General features: G+C 37.8%; 1 protein-coding gene across 1 annotated transcript in view; it reads left to right on the top strand.

The window, feature by feature from the left end:
* The window catches only part of LOC122801629 (septin-11-like), a gene marked incomplete in the record, with an annotated part of 1,221,166 nt that overhangs the window by 97,502 nt on the left and 1,108,417 nt on the right, over positions 1–15,247 (top strand). Inside the window, 1 exon segment of the mRNA XM_044071107.1 lies at positions 7,811–7,937. Coding sequence (XP_043927042.1) covers positions 7,811–7,937 — 127 coding nt within the window.

Below are 15,247 nucleotides of genomic sequence, written 5' to 3'. Positions count from 1 at the left end.
GGTAAGTATTAGTAGCGGTGGTGTACTAGCGGTGGTGTAAGGTATTAACTATTGCTAAAGACTCCAATACCAACATCTATAGATAAATTAAAAGTGATTCTAAGTTTAGTGGCACATAGCTCCTTCAAATCTACTCCTGTGCCTAACCACCCACCCTTCTTATTTGAAAGAGCTTGAAGCAAAAAGGTTACAGAATGAACCAGGAGTATGAACAATCTTAGGAAAATAAAACTGCAACCTGAGAAAATTTATCTAATTATCCTTTTTAACTTGTGTGTGAAACTTAACCTAATGTACATTACACTACCTACTCCAAGATTAGACTTTCTTTACCCAACTTCAGAAATCCTCTACTCTCCTACATGTAGATGGTGCCAAATTATATACAATGCAAGTTCAGGACTACTTTTCTTTTAGTTATGCTTATTAGGAAGGATCCCATACATTCCAGTCGTCTTAATTTTAGGATTGTGTAAATTTAGATAAGAGGGGAAGACAAGAAAGAAATGTATCCTTGCAAGACCTGGAGTTTGTTTGAAGCACAGCATTATGCAAGTTTGACCCGTGGTTTAAGTATTTCTAAAATTCAGGTCTTGGCACTATTAATATGTTGCAAAAACAGTATCAGAAATCTGTAAGATCACAAACTTCCCCTAAGGGCAACGCATTCAGAGACACAAGTGACAAAACATAATAATAGCAATCAGTAAAATATGATGCTGCAGTAGAATGCACAGTAGCAAGATGCATGTATATACAGACACTAAATAAATAGGCATAATGGGTATAGCAAGTGGTTGAACTAACTTCTAATGTGATAAGATGGGTTATGACCCTTATAGAACTTTAGTTTGAATTTCAGCTGGCTTAACTTGTGTCGGTCAAGTTTTAACAAGGTCAAAAGTCACATAACTTTTTTAAAAATTTGTCTCCCTGACTTGGATCAAGTACGTTGAGATATTAGCGGTGTAAATAAATAAATAAAAGTCCATTCAATCTACAGTCAATCAACAGAAGGCTTCAATACTATTGCTAAATCCTTTCGTATAAGGTGAAAGTTTGATGCAATACGGAGATGCATCTCTCTCTGAATCAGTTCGTCTTTATACTGTAAAATGCACCATAGTGAGAAAACTGTCATAAAAAGGACAGTTACCTTTAATCTACTCTTTATATTCTCTACTCTTTATCCCGAGCATGACTTTGATGGGAGTATAGAGACTCTGGGTGTAGCAGATGCTGGTGAAACAGGAAGTTAATGCTGTTAATGTTCCTACCCCCCAACCAGTTCTGCGACATTTGTTCCTAGATACTTTCTCTTCAGTTAAAGGCGCACTTCCAGTTGTATCATTTTTATGGAGGGTCTTATGGCACAATAAGGAAGAGAAAGTATAGGATACCAATGGTATCCAGAATAATGTAGAGAATACTGAATAAAAAGGATGCTCATGACTCCGGGATTTTGCTGAAACATTTAATAAAAGCAACTTTCGTTTCTTTTGGGGAGTCCACTGCATATTTCACTTCATTATGAGAGAATATTAAAGTGTTAGGGTAGCACATTTGGAATTTGATTTTGTGCTTTATAAGATCTACACAGTATGGTGAGAGATTTTGGCACAGGAGATCTTCAGAGAGAGTAAATTTTGTGGCCATTCCAAATTATATGTTTTTGCTTTTTGGCAGTAGCTAGTAATCTCTGGACATCCTGAAAATTGAGCAACTTAGCATAAACCTGCCTTGGGAGGTCAGAGTCTTGTTTTCTGTATAGGGCTCAGTGTGCCCTCTCAATGGTTATCTCGTTGGCACCTTCTCTGAATAGTATGGCTTCAAATATTTGTTTGACCACTTTCATAAGTTGATTATGGTCCTATTTCTCAGGAAGACCTCTTATCAGAATGTTGTTTTGCCGGCTCCTTGCTTCCAGATCAGTGAGTTTCTGTTAGATTTTTTTTTTTAGTGTATAATTTTTGGCACTCCTCTCATCTTTTAATAATCCCAACTGATATTCATTGGCTTTTGTTTTAGCTTCGATGTGGTCCATGCATTCTGTGATCTGATTTATTGCATTGCCAAATCTAGATAACCGTTCAGAAAAGCTTTGCACTTCTAATTGAAGTGGCAGGAGGGCATCGTTAAGATCATCCATGTGGATGTTTGAATCAGGTTTTGGCTTTGCGTTGGCTTTAGTTGTTTCTTGTTGCTGTTTGGCTACCTTCTGCCTTTTGGTAACAATTTTCTTTTCGGTAGAGGTTATTGCCGATGGCTTTGTTTTGGTAGTCTGTGTCTCCATATTTTCTGTTTCTTAGATATTTTACATAGGTTGCTGGAATCAAGTTCTGGCTTTGGGCTGTATTGTTAATGCCTTCAGGCCTGGAGATTACACCATGGAGAGGGGTACCTCGAGATCATCAAGAAGTATACTTTTTAACACAAGAAGTATACTTTTTAACACAAACAGCAAGTGAGGCACCTCTTGAAGATCAAGGTCATATGCAAGCTGTAGTTGGTGTTAATATTGATGCTTCCTGATCATCAAAGTTTGGCTTTATATGCGAGTTAGATAATTTTAGTTAGGAGCTCCGTGGAGGGTGCTTACTGGATATCCACCATCTTGGAGTCCGAATGTATAAAGTTCCTCATTCTTTCAGATATCAACATTCATCCCAGACCTGACCCTGCAGCTATACCCAGTTGCTGACAAATGTTTTGTTAATTCTAATCCTTCCCCTTTAGACAAGTATGTTAAAACATTGATAAGTTTGGGAATAAGGTATTTGCTTCTGCATCTTTTAATTTTTAGAATTTTAAACGGTCTGGTTCATATTGTTAAAGTTCATTCAGACTAATTGTGAAAGTTTGAGGAATGTTCTGTTTGCAGTTTCTTCTTGTGAAGAAAAATCTACTTTGTGTATAGTTTAAAGTGTGTTCATGATTCTGTAGATACTATGTCCAGGGCTGTTGCACTAGTACTTTGTTGAGGAAGCTTTTCCTGGCTGTACTGTCAGAACCTCCCAGAGGATATAAAGAAATGAGATTTTAAATTTGCCTTTGGATAGAGATTTAGTTTCTGGACCCTTTCAGAGAATATCAAAAATGTGATGAGAGTGGTAAGTGGACATAGGGAATCTCTCAGATTTTTCAGCCCTCTTTCTCCGAGATTTTGTGCTCCTTTGTTCAATTTTGGCAGGAAAGAAAAACTTCTCGCCAAAATGCTGGTAAGCTGATGCTTAAAAAAACAATGACAGAGAGGGTCCAAAGAGAAAGCAGTAACCCCACAGAACAAAGGCAGTCATGCCCATATACCTTTCAGAAAGTCTGAATTTCCATTTCTGTTTTTGGCATCAGTCTGTGTCAAACAAATGGATTCTGAGATTGATTCAGCAGGGTTACAGACGACAGTGGGAAGAAATGTAGCCATTTCCAAGGAATTATTCCACATCCACCAGACAAAACCTATCTGTTCCCTCCTGTCCTACAGCACATGCTTTCCTCAGGAGGTAATATAAACATTTTCTCCTACTCAGTTGGGAAGAGGTCTTTAGACAAGAAATCTGCCAAAGAAAGAAAATGTCTTTTGAGACCAGTTCTGGACCTTTCTTTCCTAAACCAGTATGTGATAGTACGCAAGTTCAAAATGCTTTCATTTAATAATCTGTTATCCCCTCTTCCTCATTTCAGCTTTTTGGTAGCCTGTAGATTTAAAAGATGATGTTCACATTTCTATCCATCCATAAAGGTTTTATGTTTCTAGATCACATTATCCAACTCTCTAAGAATGCTCACAAAGTATCTAGCTCTGGTTTTAGTCCATTGCAGACAGTATATCTACATTTTTCCACTTTTAGATGACTTGTTTATCTTTGCTGAGTCTGAATTGTCAGGAATCTCTCACTTGGGTGAGATCTCCTAAGCAGGCTTAAGATTCCAAGAGAACATTCAAAGTCTTTTTATTCCATCACACAGGATTTTGTTCCTATGGTATCTGCTAGACATTTCAGTACAAAAAGCTTTTCTTCCACAGGCAGGACCATTTAGGATGGTCAGTTGTCAGGTTCACATGATGGAAAATATGCTGACAGGTTTACTGACTTGAATAAGGCTATTGTTGAGTTACTCTTCTAACACTAAATCCTTCTTGCTCAGCATGATCACTTCTGTGACTCAAGTTACTAAGCATTCTTTAAATTGTTCATAGAATCCTGCTGCAGATGCTGTGCCCAAAGCAGCTACACGTATGCATGACTTGGATCCCAGAATTTGCCAGAATTTGCCAGAAGATGTCATTGCATACATTCCTAATGCTGCTTGGGAAAGGAAGTATCATTTGGTAACTCTTCAGCGTACATTTTGAAAAAGATAATGACCACTTTGGATAAATCTCCCATCCCTAAGTATAATAGGAATTACAATTCTGTCTTGGGTAATTCATTAAACAATCCCAGCAGAAATCTGGGAAATGGTGCAAAAAACACAGTTCAAGAAAAATGCCTGGCTACATTATTCTTCCAACCCCTTCCCGCCCTGGCCACCCTGTAATCTTGCAGGGAATCTTTATCTCCTACTTTGGAAAGAGTTGACAACAGAATCTTGGGTGCTGGAATTCTGGTAGCGGGACTCCTTTTCTCTATAACCAGAAGTTCCTGCACACCCAGAAAATCAAACCCATCCTTTGTAACTAGGCCACACAAGTGCATTTCCATGATTAGAAATGAATTTGAACATTACTTTTTTTAACGTAACCAGTCTCATTTTGATTTTGTGGTATGTTGTGTAATATCTTTTTTTGTGTTTTACTTCTGTGTCACAAGGATAGACCTATTTTAAGTGACAGCAAGATGAACAAGTAACAGTAAGCACAGTTATATGAAGATGTGAAATAAATTTAGAATGTGACACAAATATATTTTAAAAATAGTTCTAGCAGCAATGGTAGCTAGATATACAGGTGACTTTTTGCTCATCACTTTTTAAGGAATGTTTCACATTTGTCGTTCAGTGCAGAAACTTTATGCATCCATGCCTAAACATGCTTGTAGTACACTTTATAACAGTAATATACTCTGGTATTCAGGTGAAGATGTAAAACTGCAGTGATGTGTGTCACATGGAAATTTAATCATAAACTCAAAGATTGAATGATACAAAATTGTCTTTCTTTTTTTTCTTTTTTAATGCAGCTTTTAACACCACCTAAATATAACAGTGGGTAATTGTCAAAGTTAGAAAACAATGTATTATTCGGTGACTTTCCAGTCTTAATATCACCTACATGTGATTTATACAAGGTGGCCAACCTTTGAGACAGCTGCCTGCGTAATGATCTTAAGTATCAAATTTAGATCCAAGTGTTAACATAGGTATGCGTAGGACTCAATTTATTCTACAGTTTTGCACCATTATAAGACTATTCTGCTCATTACAGTATAGCCTGTTCTTTGTTTTTACCCTATCCTCAAAGCATGTACAGCAGCCTAAAGTTGTTGGAATTTATCAAACCCACCCTGTAAAGTTTCAGTTGCCTTATTTGAGTTGCTGTAGTGTTTGCAATAACCAAAAACAATCCCACCATTATATGAAATACACCAGAAGTAGTAGTAGGATGAACCGATTTTACAGTAACCGTTTTTTTGTTGTTGGTGGGTAAATTAGATTAGATTGGCACTAGTAAAAAAAAAATATCTTGTCTTAGTCCTTTTGTAGATGAACAGTAAATGACATTCTTCTGGCTGAATGCACCGAAACATAATCTGTACTCTTGTTTTAGACCTGTCAGAAGTTCACTCAGTAATACATGCTTAGCAGTCTGTATTGAATAAAATGAATCTGTTCTGCATATTCCTAAATATCTGTTTCAAAACAGTATTCTAGGCTAGATGATATGATGGCATCTACACTATGTAATAAAACTGAAGGTCTGACATTACTGGATTTAATACTCTGATACGTGTTCTGCAGGAAACCGTTGAAAAGAAAAGGCCTATATTGGGGAACCAAATCTGTATGCTGATCAGCCAACAAAAAACAGACCATTAAAATTGTTATTAAAAAGAGGATGCAGTTTCACCTGGACACTGAATTTATTTTTCTCTTACTTTGGTTGTTTGCACACCTTCTCCTTTGTTTAAAGCTGTTAGTGTTTTAATACATAAGGCAGTAGACTTGTTTTTCTCTTACCATTTAAGTTTATACTCCTTTCTAATACAACGTTTCCTGTTTTCTCCAGTAAAACTACAATGTTTTATTCTGTTTAGATAGCACTTTTAGTTCGGAGTCAAATCACAGACTTTGTATATATTTTTCTTCTTTATAATAGCCGGTAAAGGAACATAATTGAGAATATATTACTGTAAAGTAACCGATTTCCTATTAACAGATTTTGTGTGATAGATATCTGTCCAGTTATACATACAGCTTTCTTTGTTTAATGCATGATAAAAATATCTTCTTTGTTTTGTACTTTTTCTTGAGAAATCTAATGTGAAAGCTTTTTCTTGAGAAATCTAATGCGAAAGCTATGGATCATTAATACCCCACATCTTACAGTACATTGCTGAGTTTTCAACCATCCTTGTTGCGGGAAAGGAACAATATCCCGAGGTAACAAATCTAGTGGAAGTTGAAGTATGCCATCAGTCCTAATGATGCAGTACAGTGTGATGTTATAGATTTTGGTTTGAGGCCATTGTGATTAAATCATGTTTACCAATCCATTTTTCAGTTAAAGATCTTAAACCTTGCTCTCCAATAAGTCTAGATGAAGCATTCAAAAATGTGTATAGTGTTTCACTTTTATTTACATGCCATTGAAAATATCCATATCATGATTCACAGAGAATCAGTTTAGCAAGTATCGCAAGCACTTCCAATGCAATGCAAAGTCACTCCTCTCATACTTTGTCCCCCTTGATGCAGTAAATACAGAAGTGCCATTCAAGTTCCATGCCGTCCAAATTACTAAATTATTCAATTTTGAACAAATAATTTATATATTTTAAAAGGAACATGCAAGCTTATTTAAAAATGAAACCAAACTGTATATAATAAAAGCATGGTGTCAGAATACAAGTAAAACAGTTAGTCTATGAATCGTCTAGGGCAGCGTCACTAGATTGTTAAAGAAAAGAATAACAGAGTATTGGCCAATGTTCTTGAAAATGTAAAGATCTAAAACTACTAACTAAAAATGCCAGATAAGTGAAACAGGTAAACTAAATAACTTCTAGTACTGAAAGTGACCAAGAATTAATGTGATGAGGTAATTCCAGATATCAGAAATATTAGACAAAGCAGTGAAAGTAAATGAATGACCCTCACCACATTTACACAATGAACAGAGTGTATCTTGCAAACATTACTATGCATAAAGCACTATGGATTTTGTGATGTGGTTTTCTTTTTCTTGCCATAGTATTTAAAGTTTAATAATGTGTTGGTCTGATGAAAGCCTTTACTTTTGCCACAGTAAAGCTCAGTGTTTCCAGTTTTTCACAAAAGGGACCAGTCTGTTTGGATTTACTTCTTTTGTTTTATTTCTTTTATTTTTATTCCTTTTAACATTTGTTTACCGGAAAGTCTGACTTGGAACGAAGCCAGTTTTCAGCGGAGGCTCAGGGAGAAATGCTTCAGACACATGTCTTTGAAAATAAAACCAAATTTAATTTCATACACCATAACTTAAAATATTGTGTGAAAGTGTATTGATGTTTGGCTGTTAATTGTACTTCATGCCACATAGTCACATGCATAATTGATCATCACTGTAAAAGGCAGCTTTTTAATATGTTTACATTTTTATTCTGCTTTTCAGTTCCTGAAGAGAGGAGACTGTTCACGATCACTTTCTTTGTCTGGCAAAGTTGGGTTTGATAGTTTACCAGATCAGCTGGTCAACAAGTCTACCAGTCAGGGATTTTGTTTTAATATTCTCTGTATTGGTAAGTAAAGCTATTAGTGTTCTTGTTTTTTTGTTCATTGAAGTGCTGATGCTGGTGAAACCTTCCCTTTCTTATTTGTATTATTTTCTAGAACTGCTGTATAATCTTGAAAGTATAGTTTTATTTTTATAAAGCTAGCGTCTAATAGAAAAATATATTAAGCCCGTGATAATGAATGTGCATGTCAGTCATGTAAACAGAGTAAACCATCAGTTGCTGAAGTAGTGCTAGCCTACTTATGTCTAAGGTTGTATTGGTTTTGGTTGTTGAGCTTTGTTTACGAGGCAAACGCGCCTGTTTCTATGGATGATTTTGAGGCATATTAAACATGTTGCACGTAAGTAACCTTGTTTGTTCCTTAGAGCATCTGCTTATTGTCTCTGCTTTTTCCTCTTGAAGTAATTGTAATAGCATTACAGTTCTCTGATGTGGTTGAACTTCCAGTGTGCCATTTAAAACAACAAAAACAATGAAGAGGCATTGACATTGTGGCACAGAGGGAGGGCCGATTTCAGAAGCTTCTGCCTACCCAAGGCTTCCTGCCATTGGGGAGCTGAGGGTGGGGGACCTAGTTGCCATTTAATTGTCCCTAGTGAGGAACTGTTATGCATGAGAGCTTTTAAAATGTGTAAAATGGAACAGTGTACAATACATAAAACTTTACACTGTGGAAGCACTGCAAAGAAGAGGCAGAGAAGCATTTTTCTTAAGTTCATTAAATGAGTGTTTAGGGCGTGACATTAACGATACAGTGTTCTTTGAACCACACAGAAACACTATATTTACATCTTAGTAGTAGAAGGCAAGAAGGGCGGCCACGGTGGTGCAGCGGTTAGCGTTGCTGCCTCACAGCAAGAGGTTCTCCAGTAAGATCCTCGGCTGGGGTGCCTTCTGTGCAGAGTCTGCATGTCCTCCCTGTGGTCACATGGGTTTCCTCCCACATCCCAAAGACATGCTGTAGGGATTGGATACTCTAAATTGGCCCTAGGTGCGAGTGTGTGCATGTGTGTACCTTCTGTGGAAGGTGGGTGCCGGGCTGGCAACTCGACACCGTAAAACACCACTGCCAGTCATGAGCGGACAGGTGATCCACTGTGGTGACCCCTAACCGGGAAAAAGCCGAAAGAAGAAATAGTAGTAGTAGTAGTAGAAGGCAAGAACCTTTGTAAGAAATTACAGAATTTGCTTAGTTTTTTGACAGAGAACACAAAAAATGGGTCAGTGGGTTAAAGCTAAATTGTGGACTTTATGCATGGTTTATAATGGTCTTTTTTCTACAAACAGGATTTTAAAATGGAAGGGCATGGATGCCTCTCAAAATGCAGGACAGTCTGAAAAGTCAGAATGACTGTTGTCCTTTTCAGGTCCCCTCTCCCTTTCTTTTGATTCTTAGTCTTCATCTTCTGTGGCACCACATTGTTGCAGAGATTTGGGTTTTGAATATCACTCAACAGGGGTCCAGTTTGGCAGTAGGATTCCCTCCCACCTTTTCAAGGTATCCCTCCTTACTCAGTAACTCAAATTTCACTTTTTTTCTCCTCATTTGAAACGAGTGTTATCTTGGGGAGTCAAAGAACCAGTTTCTGCTGACCAGAGGGGCACAGGATTTTATTTAATGATTTTTCTGGTGCCGCAGAAATAGGAGACTTGGCCTGTGCTAGATCTCTCCATTTTCATTTTATAAAAGCTGCAGAGTTCAAAATATTTCCACTTCAAGTACAGTTAGCTCAGATTTCATTTACTTGTTTTAATGGTAAAGCCAAATTTAAGAGGTTTTGCATTTGGAATACACCTTGGCTTTTATCTCAGAATTTGTTGTCTGTCTTACTCTTTGGACTATCTCCGTGGCTCTAACTGTATTTACAAAATGTCTGGTTCTAGTAATGACTTATCGCAGCCTCCAAGGCATTCACATTTTTCCTTATTTGGATGATTGTTTTATATTTGCAGACTTTGCATTTGTCAGGAGTCCTTTAGAAAGTGTTCAGAAAGTTGTAGTCAGTCTAAGGTTTCAAGTGAACTTGCAGACATCTTCTTACATCCCGTCTTAATTGTTTTCCTGGGTTCACTTTTAGATTTTGCCTTTGTCTGGAGGAAGAATTTTCCTTCCTCCAGACAAAGTAGAAATGTTTCAAAAGTTCATCCTGACTTTTTTTTTCCACTCAAAACCAAGCATCTGCCAGGGAATTTATCAGGATTCTGGGATACATGGCTTCTATGATGATTATGATTCCACTAGCAAGACTTAAGTCAGTGGTACCTCTGGTTGGTCTGGGCTTTTCAGAGCCATATTTTGGGATTTGTAAGGAGAGAAATTCTGTGTTTGGTAGACTAGTTCTCTCAAAATCTAGGTCTCCTGTTCTCCCCTGCACCTCTTCAATTTGTTGCAACAGATGCTTCAGACCTGGCTTGTGGAGTGAGTTTTAAAAGGAGTGAAAGTGGTAGGTATGTAGAAAAAACTGTACAGACTAAAACACATATTGTCAAAGATATGTTTGCTGTAATAAATGTTTTAGAATCCCTGAGTTTTCACTTGTCTCCAGGGCCTCTGCAAGTTTTCAAAGACAATACCACAGTGATGTGGTATATAAACAGGTCTCCCAGGTTTCCTCAACAAGAAGAATATAAGTAATTCAGACAATAAAATGTTCTTGGCTCCATTAGTGCAATACGTCTTTGCTGTCTTTGTACATCCATGGCATGCAGAAACATTTCTCCTTGTCCTGAAGGCTGCTATGAAAGCCTGTGGTAATTGCCTTTAGCCAGTTTCAGAAAAATGGAGAACCGCTGTTGCCTGGGCAAAAAGAGACTCAGCACCACAGTGTTTGGGAATTCCTTCTTGATATTTAGAAGAAAACTGGATATCCATGGAAAGGTACAGAGGAACATTTTCGTCCTTGGAAACATGAAGGCATCTGTCTTTAGGACTGTTTGCAAAAAATTATGGAGCAAAATTCTTTAGTTGTGTGTCCTGACTGGAGGCAAACAGATCTACTTAAGGTGGTGGTCACAGTTGGATAAAATCTTAAAGATCCCAGGATGGTAATTCCATTTGTGAGGGTCTGTCTTGGCTCTTCATAACTTGACTGCTACAGTCTTTTGCTCTGACAGAATGTATGTAGCCTGAAGAGTCAAACCGAGCCACCTGCTACAAGTCTGCCACAGGCACTGTGTGTCTGTGAGAGAGAGAAAGAAGAATTTACTTCCTGCCTAAAGTGGTTTTAGAGCATGCCATTATCTAATTCAGCTTTCAGTGTTTCTTTACAGCTTTCAGGACAAGGGGAATGGATTCTGCAGGTCATGGATGTATTGGTTTAGTGGGCAGGTTAAGGCTTTTTTTTCCTCCGGAGAGGTAGAAAGCACTGCAGCGTCACTGTCTGTGTGCAAAGCTTTTGTAAAACTGCCACTTGAACCTCCATTCAGATACATTGTAAGTTGGGTCTGCAGTGCAGTGATGGTGCTCAAGATTACTGTACCTCCTCCCTTTACTCAAGCAGGAGGAAGGAGGATCCTCATCTAATCTTTTCATGTACGAAATAAGACTGCTGCAGAGGACCATTGATATGTATATAGAAGAGCTGTGTGATGATGGTACTTGGCCATAACTGTTAATACTCAAATAAAAGGATCATTGCTACAGGAGGGGCTCTCGCTTGAGATTTATCTCATCTTTTCATTTCTGTCTTAAAAGTGAGTTGGCAGAGCTGCTTCTGCCTTTATAAGGTCAGAACGTTTATCTGTTTTGAGCTGCTTCTGTTTTTACAAGGTCGGAACGTGTATCTGTTTTGCATTGGGAATGCAACTTATCTTTTAGGGAGTATATCTATTAAGCGTGTAATGACATATATATGTAAGGATAACGTTATGGTTGTTTCCGAGTTGTTTAACAGAGCAGTTTGTGAGTTGGTGTCTTTTTTGTGATGTAGGACTGCAGTTTGTGAGTTGGTGTCTTTTTTGTGATGTAGGACTGAAGTTCATTCATTGTTTGCTTCTCAAATGTCAAAGTGAATTCAAGATGGGACTGGTTATTTTCCCTATGTAACTAGGTTTCTGGCTGAAGTCCTGGGTTTGAGAGGTAAACTTCTGAAGCACTACTTTTGGAATTCTCACTGGAAGATAGAACTTCACCTGCAACTAATCAGTCTTTCAAACAAGACTGCAGCACCACTGGAACTTATGCTGCTATGATTAATTGATCTTTCACAGCTGTACTTCTGGTCTTACTTGCTCTGTTGACTGCATTTGACTCTGCAGATCACAACATCCTGTTGGTGCATTTTGTATCCCTTCTACAGTCCTCATCTGAAAACCCATGCAGACCTAGTTAAAGCAAGCAAATCTTTCTGCAGACAGTGAATGACATTCAGGATTGAACCCCAGACTGTAACATCGTGAGGCAAAGATCTATCATTGATTATATTTCTTAGGTAGTGTCAATATTCAGTGAGCTGCTGTCATTGTTGATGGATAATACGCTGTTATAATATCTTGGGAATAGTGTCCAGATTGTGTCCTTATACAAATGGACCATTTGTTGTTCTTGCTTTGATTTCTTTTTCTGACTGCTGCATTGTCCTGGTCGTGATTGGCTTTAATGCAGAATCATGCAGCTAGGTTGATTGGCTCAGTGTGACGTGGGCACATTACACCTGTTTGGGATCAACACAAGCTTTTGTTGGCTTTCAGTATTGTTTGGCACAAGCTACTTGTTTTTAAGTTGACTATCCCTGCATGATGCGAGTTCTGTCTATCTGAAAAGAGCTATTGGTTCTCTCTCATCTGGCTCATAACTGTTTGCCAAGCAGAGAAAGCAATGCTAATGATTCCCAAGATGTCCATGGCCATCTGTGTTCCTTATTTATTTTCATAACCGGCCTCATTTTTGTGAAATTCACTACCTTGACACCTTTTGTTAGAACCCTAATAAAAGGCTGCTTTTAAGGGGGGTGATTGGACCTTTTCCTCCAATAATAGTTCAATGTCATTAGCCTTAAATTTAGTATTTAGGAGTGGTGTGAAACCTTTCACGAGAGGTACCTAATATCAGAAGGAATACAATTAAAAAGAATGTAATAAAAACAAATCTGAAATGCTCGAGTTCTTTAAACATACAACATTGAAATAACAAAGCATGTTGCAGTGCTAAATTATTTTAAACAAAATCCCTTGCGCACGCACTTGTGTGTGTGTGTGTGTGTGTGTGTGTGTGTGTGTGTGTGTGTGTGTGTGTGTTTATATACAGTGGATATAAAAAGTTTACACACCCCTGTTAAAATGCCAAGTTTTTGTGATATAAAAAAATAAGACTACAGTAAATCAATTCAAAACTTTTCCCACCTTTTAATGTGACCTATGACCTGTACAGTTCAGTTGAAAAACAAACAAATCTGTTGGGGGAAAAAATATAAAAAGAAATGTACTATACACCATAATGGGTAACCTTTTTCTCTCCTCTGTTAACAGCCAATCTTTGTCTTTAATGTGACCTATAACCTGTATAGTTCAGTTAAAAAAACAAATCTGTTAGGGGAAAAAATATAAAAAAATAAAAAATGTACTATACACCATAATTGGTAACATTTTTCTCTCCTTAGTTAACAGCCAAACTTTGTCTTTTTCCTCTCCATACTGCCATTGTACTGTTAAAAGTTCTGCATACTGAATAAACTGTTGCAACGAAAATCGCTCCTCATTCAGCTCTGTTCAACTTGACTTGCAGCAGCTTTTTTTTCTCTGCAAAGTATGTTGGCTAGTTTTTTTAAGTCTTAAAATATACTTACTTAAGGCTTTATCTACTTTCTAGCAAGTTGGTACACTGGGAAGCAGCTTGGCAGCAAGAACTCCCTCCCCCATTCTTAAAAAAATCTGTTAGTTTTTAACAAACATATGTCTGTTAAATGCAGTCCAGCATTTAAGACATTTCTTAATTGATAGTACTACAGAATACATTTTTTTTTCTTACAATTAACAGTGCATAGCCTTTTTCTATTAGACTTTTTACTGATTCAGTTTCTGGACTGTGCTTGCCACAACCCGCTCTGTTCTCCCTTGCTTCGTTTGGGCTCACTCCGCTCCCCTACCCTACCCCCATTCCCACCAACCCCCACCTTCCTTACACTTATTAACCTAAAGCACACCTTTCTAACTCAGTATCCTATCACTTGCAGCTACCTCATCCAACACACCTGCAATCAATTTTATTTTCATTTTCTCCCCTCCCATCTCACTAACCATTATTTTCATCCCTCATATAACACTGTCACCCCATCACTGTATCAGTACATTTTCTCTCTACTAAACTGCAGACACCAACCCGCCCATATTTTTCTCCTATTTCCCTACTATTTCACCACATCAGTTAACACTACTCTTTTGAGGAGCTCTCTTCTACTCATTACTTTATACCTAGCCTCCCACTCTACTTCCTTCAGCAAATCAAACATAACCCACTACCCCTCTCCTATACTCCCCACTATTACATACCATACAAAACCAATTTTCCATTTTTACATCTGTTCTAACCTCTACACCAACTCTGACATATTGCTCTTCACTATAAATGTGTCCATACCCCCCACCCTCCTTCCTATCCAGATTTCTTTCATCGACTAATATCCAAGTTCAGACTATCTCTCCTTCTACACTCACTAACAGAAATCAAACACCAAGCTGGCATGCATCCTAACCCAGGACTCGCACAGTTACAGAAGTATCACAAAAAACACTAGTGAATTTCATGCAGCCCTGACTACCTACAGTCCCGATTATAGTAATTATTACAGAGACATGGTTAAAACCCCACATTAAAGATGAGGAAATACTTACTTACTAGTGGCTATAATGTTATTAGACAAGATAGGCTGAACAAGTGTGGTGGAGGCATTGCCATCATGTATAAAAATTTCCTCAAAATTGAAAAACTAATCTGTACTCCCCCAGATCTATCAGAAGAAGAAATTCTAACTACCTGATTTGAAGTAAATCCACATAAAACCTTCATAATATTGCCTCCTACCTACCACCAGGACTGTCTTGGTTATCCTCTGCTTTCAACCAAGAAACTATAGTGCTAGTTGATTTCAACTTGGACTGGCTATCCTGCTTATCTGACAACCTCTCCAATTTTATCAATGTTTTCAATTTCACCCAAACTTCCCCACTAGAATCGATAAACACACCAAGAAAGAATCTATTCTAGACTGGATACTAACCAATAAGCCCAACTTTGCCCACCAGGCTGGGTGCCTCTCCGATTCTCTCAGTGATCACTCTCCTACCTTTTTTCTAAGGAAATGCATTCACTCCCCCTG

The sequence above is a fragment of the Protopterus annectens genome, chromosome 5.part0 (genome assembly GCF_019279795.1).
Source record: "Protopterus annectens isolate FY-2018-M chromosome 5.part0, PAN1.0, whole genome shotgun sequence".
In the NCBI taxonomy this organism is placed as follows: Eukaryota; Metazoa; Chordata; order Ceratodontiformes; family Protopteridae; genus Protopterus; species Protopterus annectens.
Note: the sequence above shows the minus strand (reverse complement) of the source record. Positions and strands in the feature narration are given on the sequence as shown.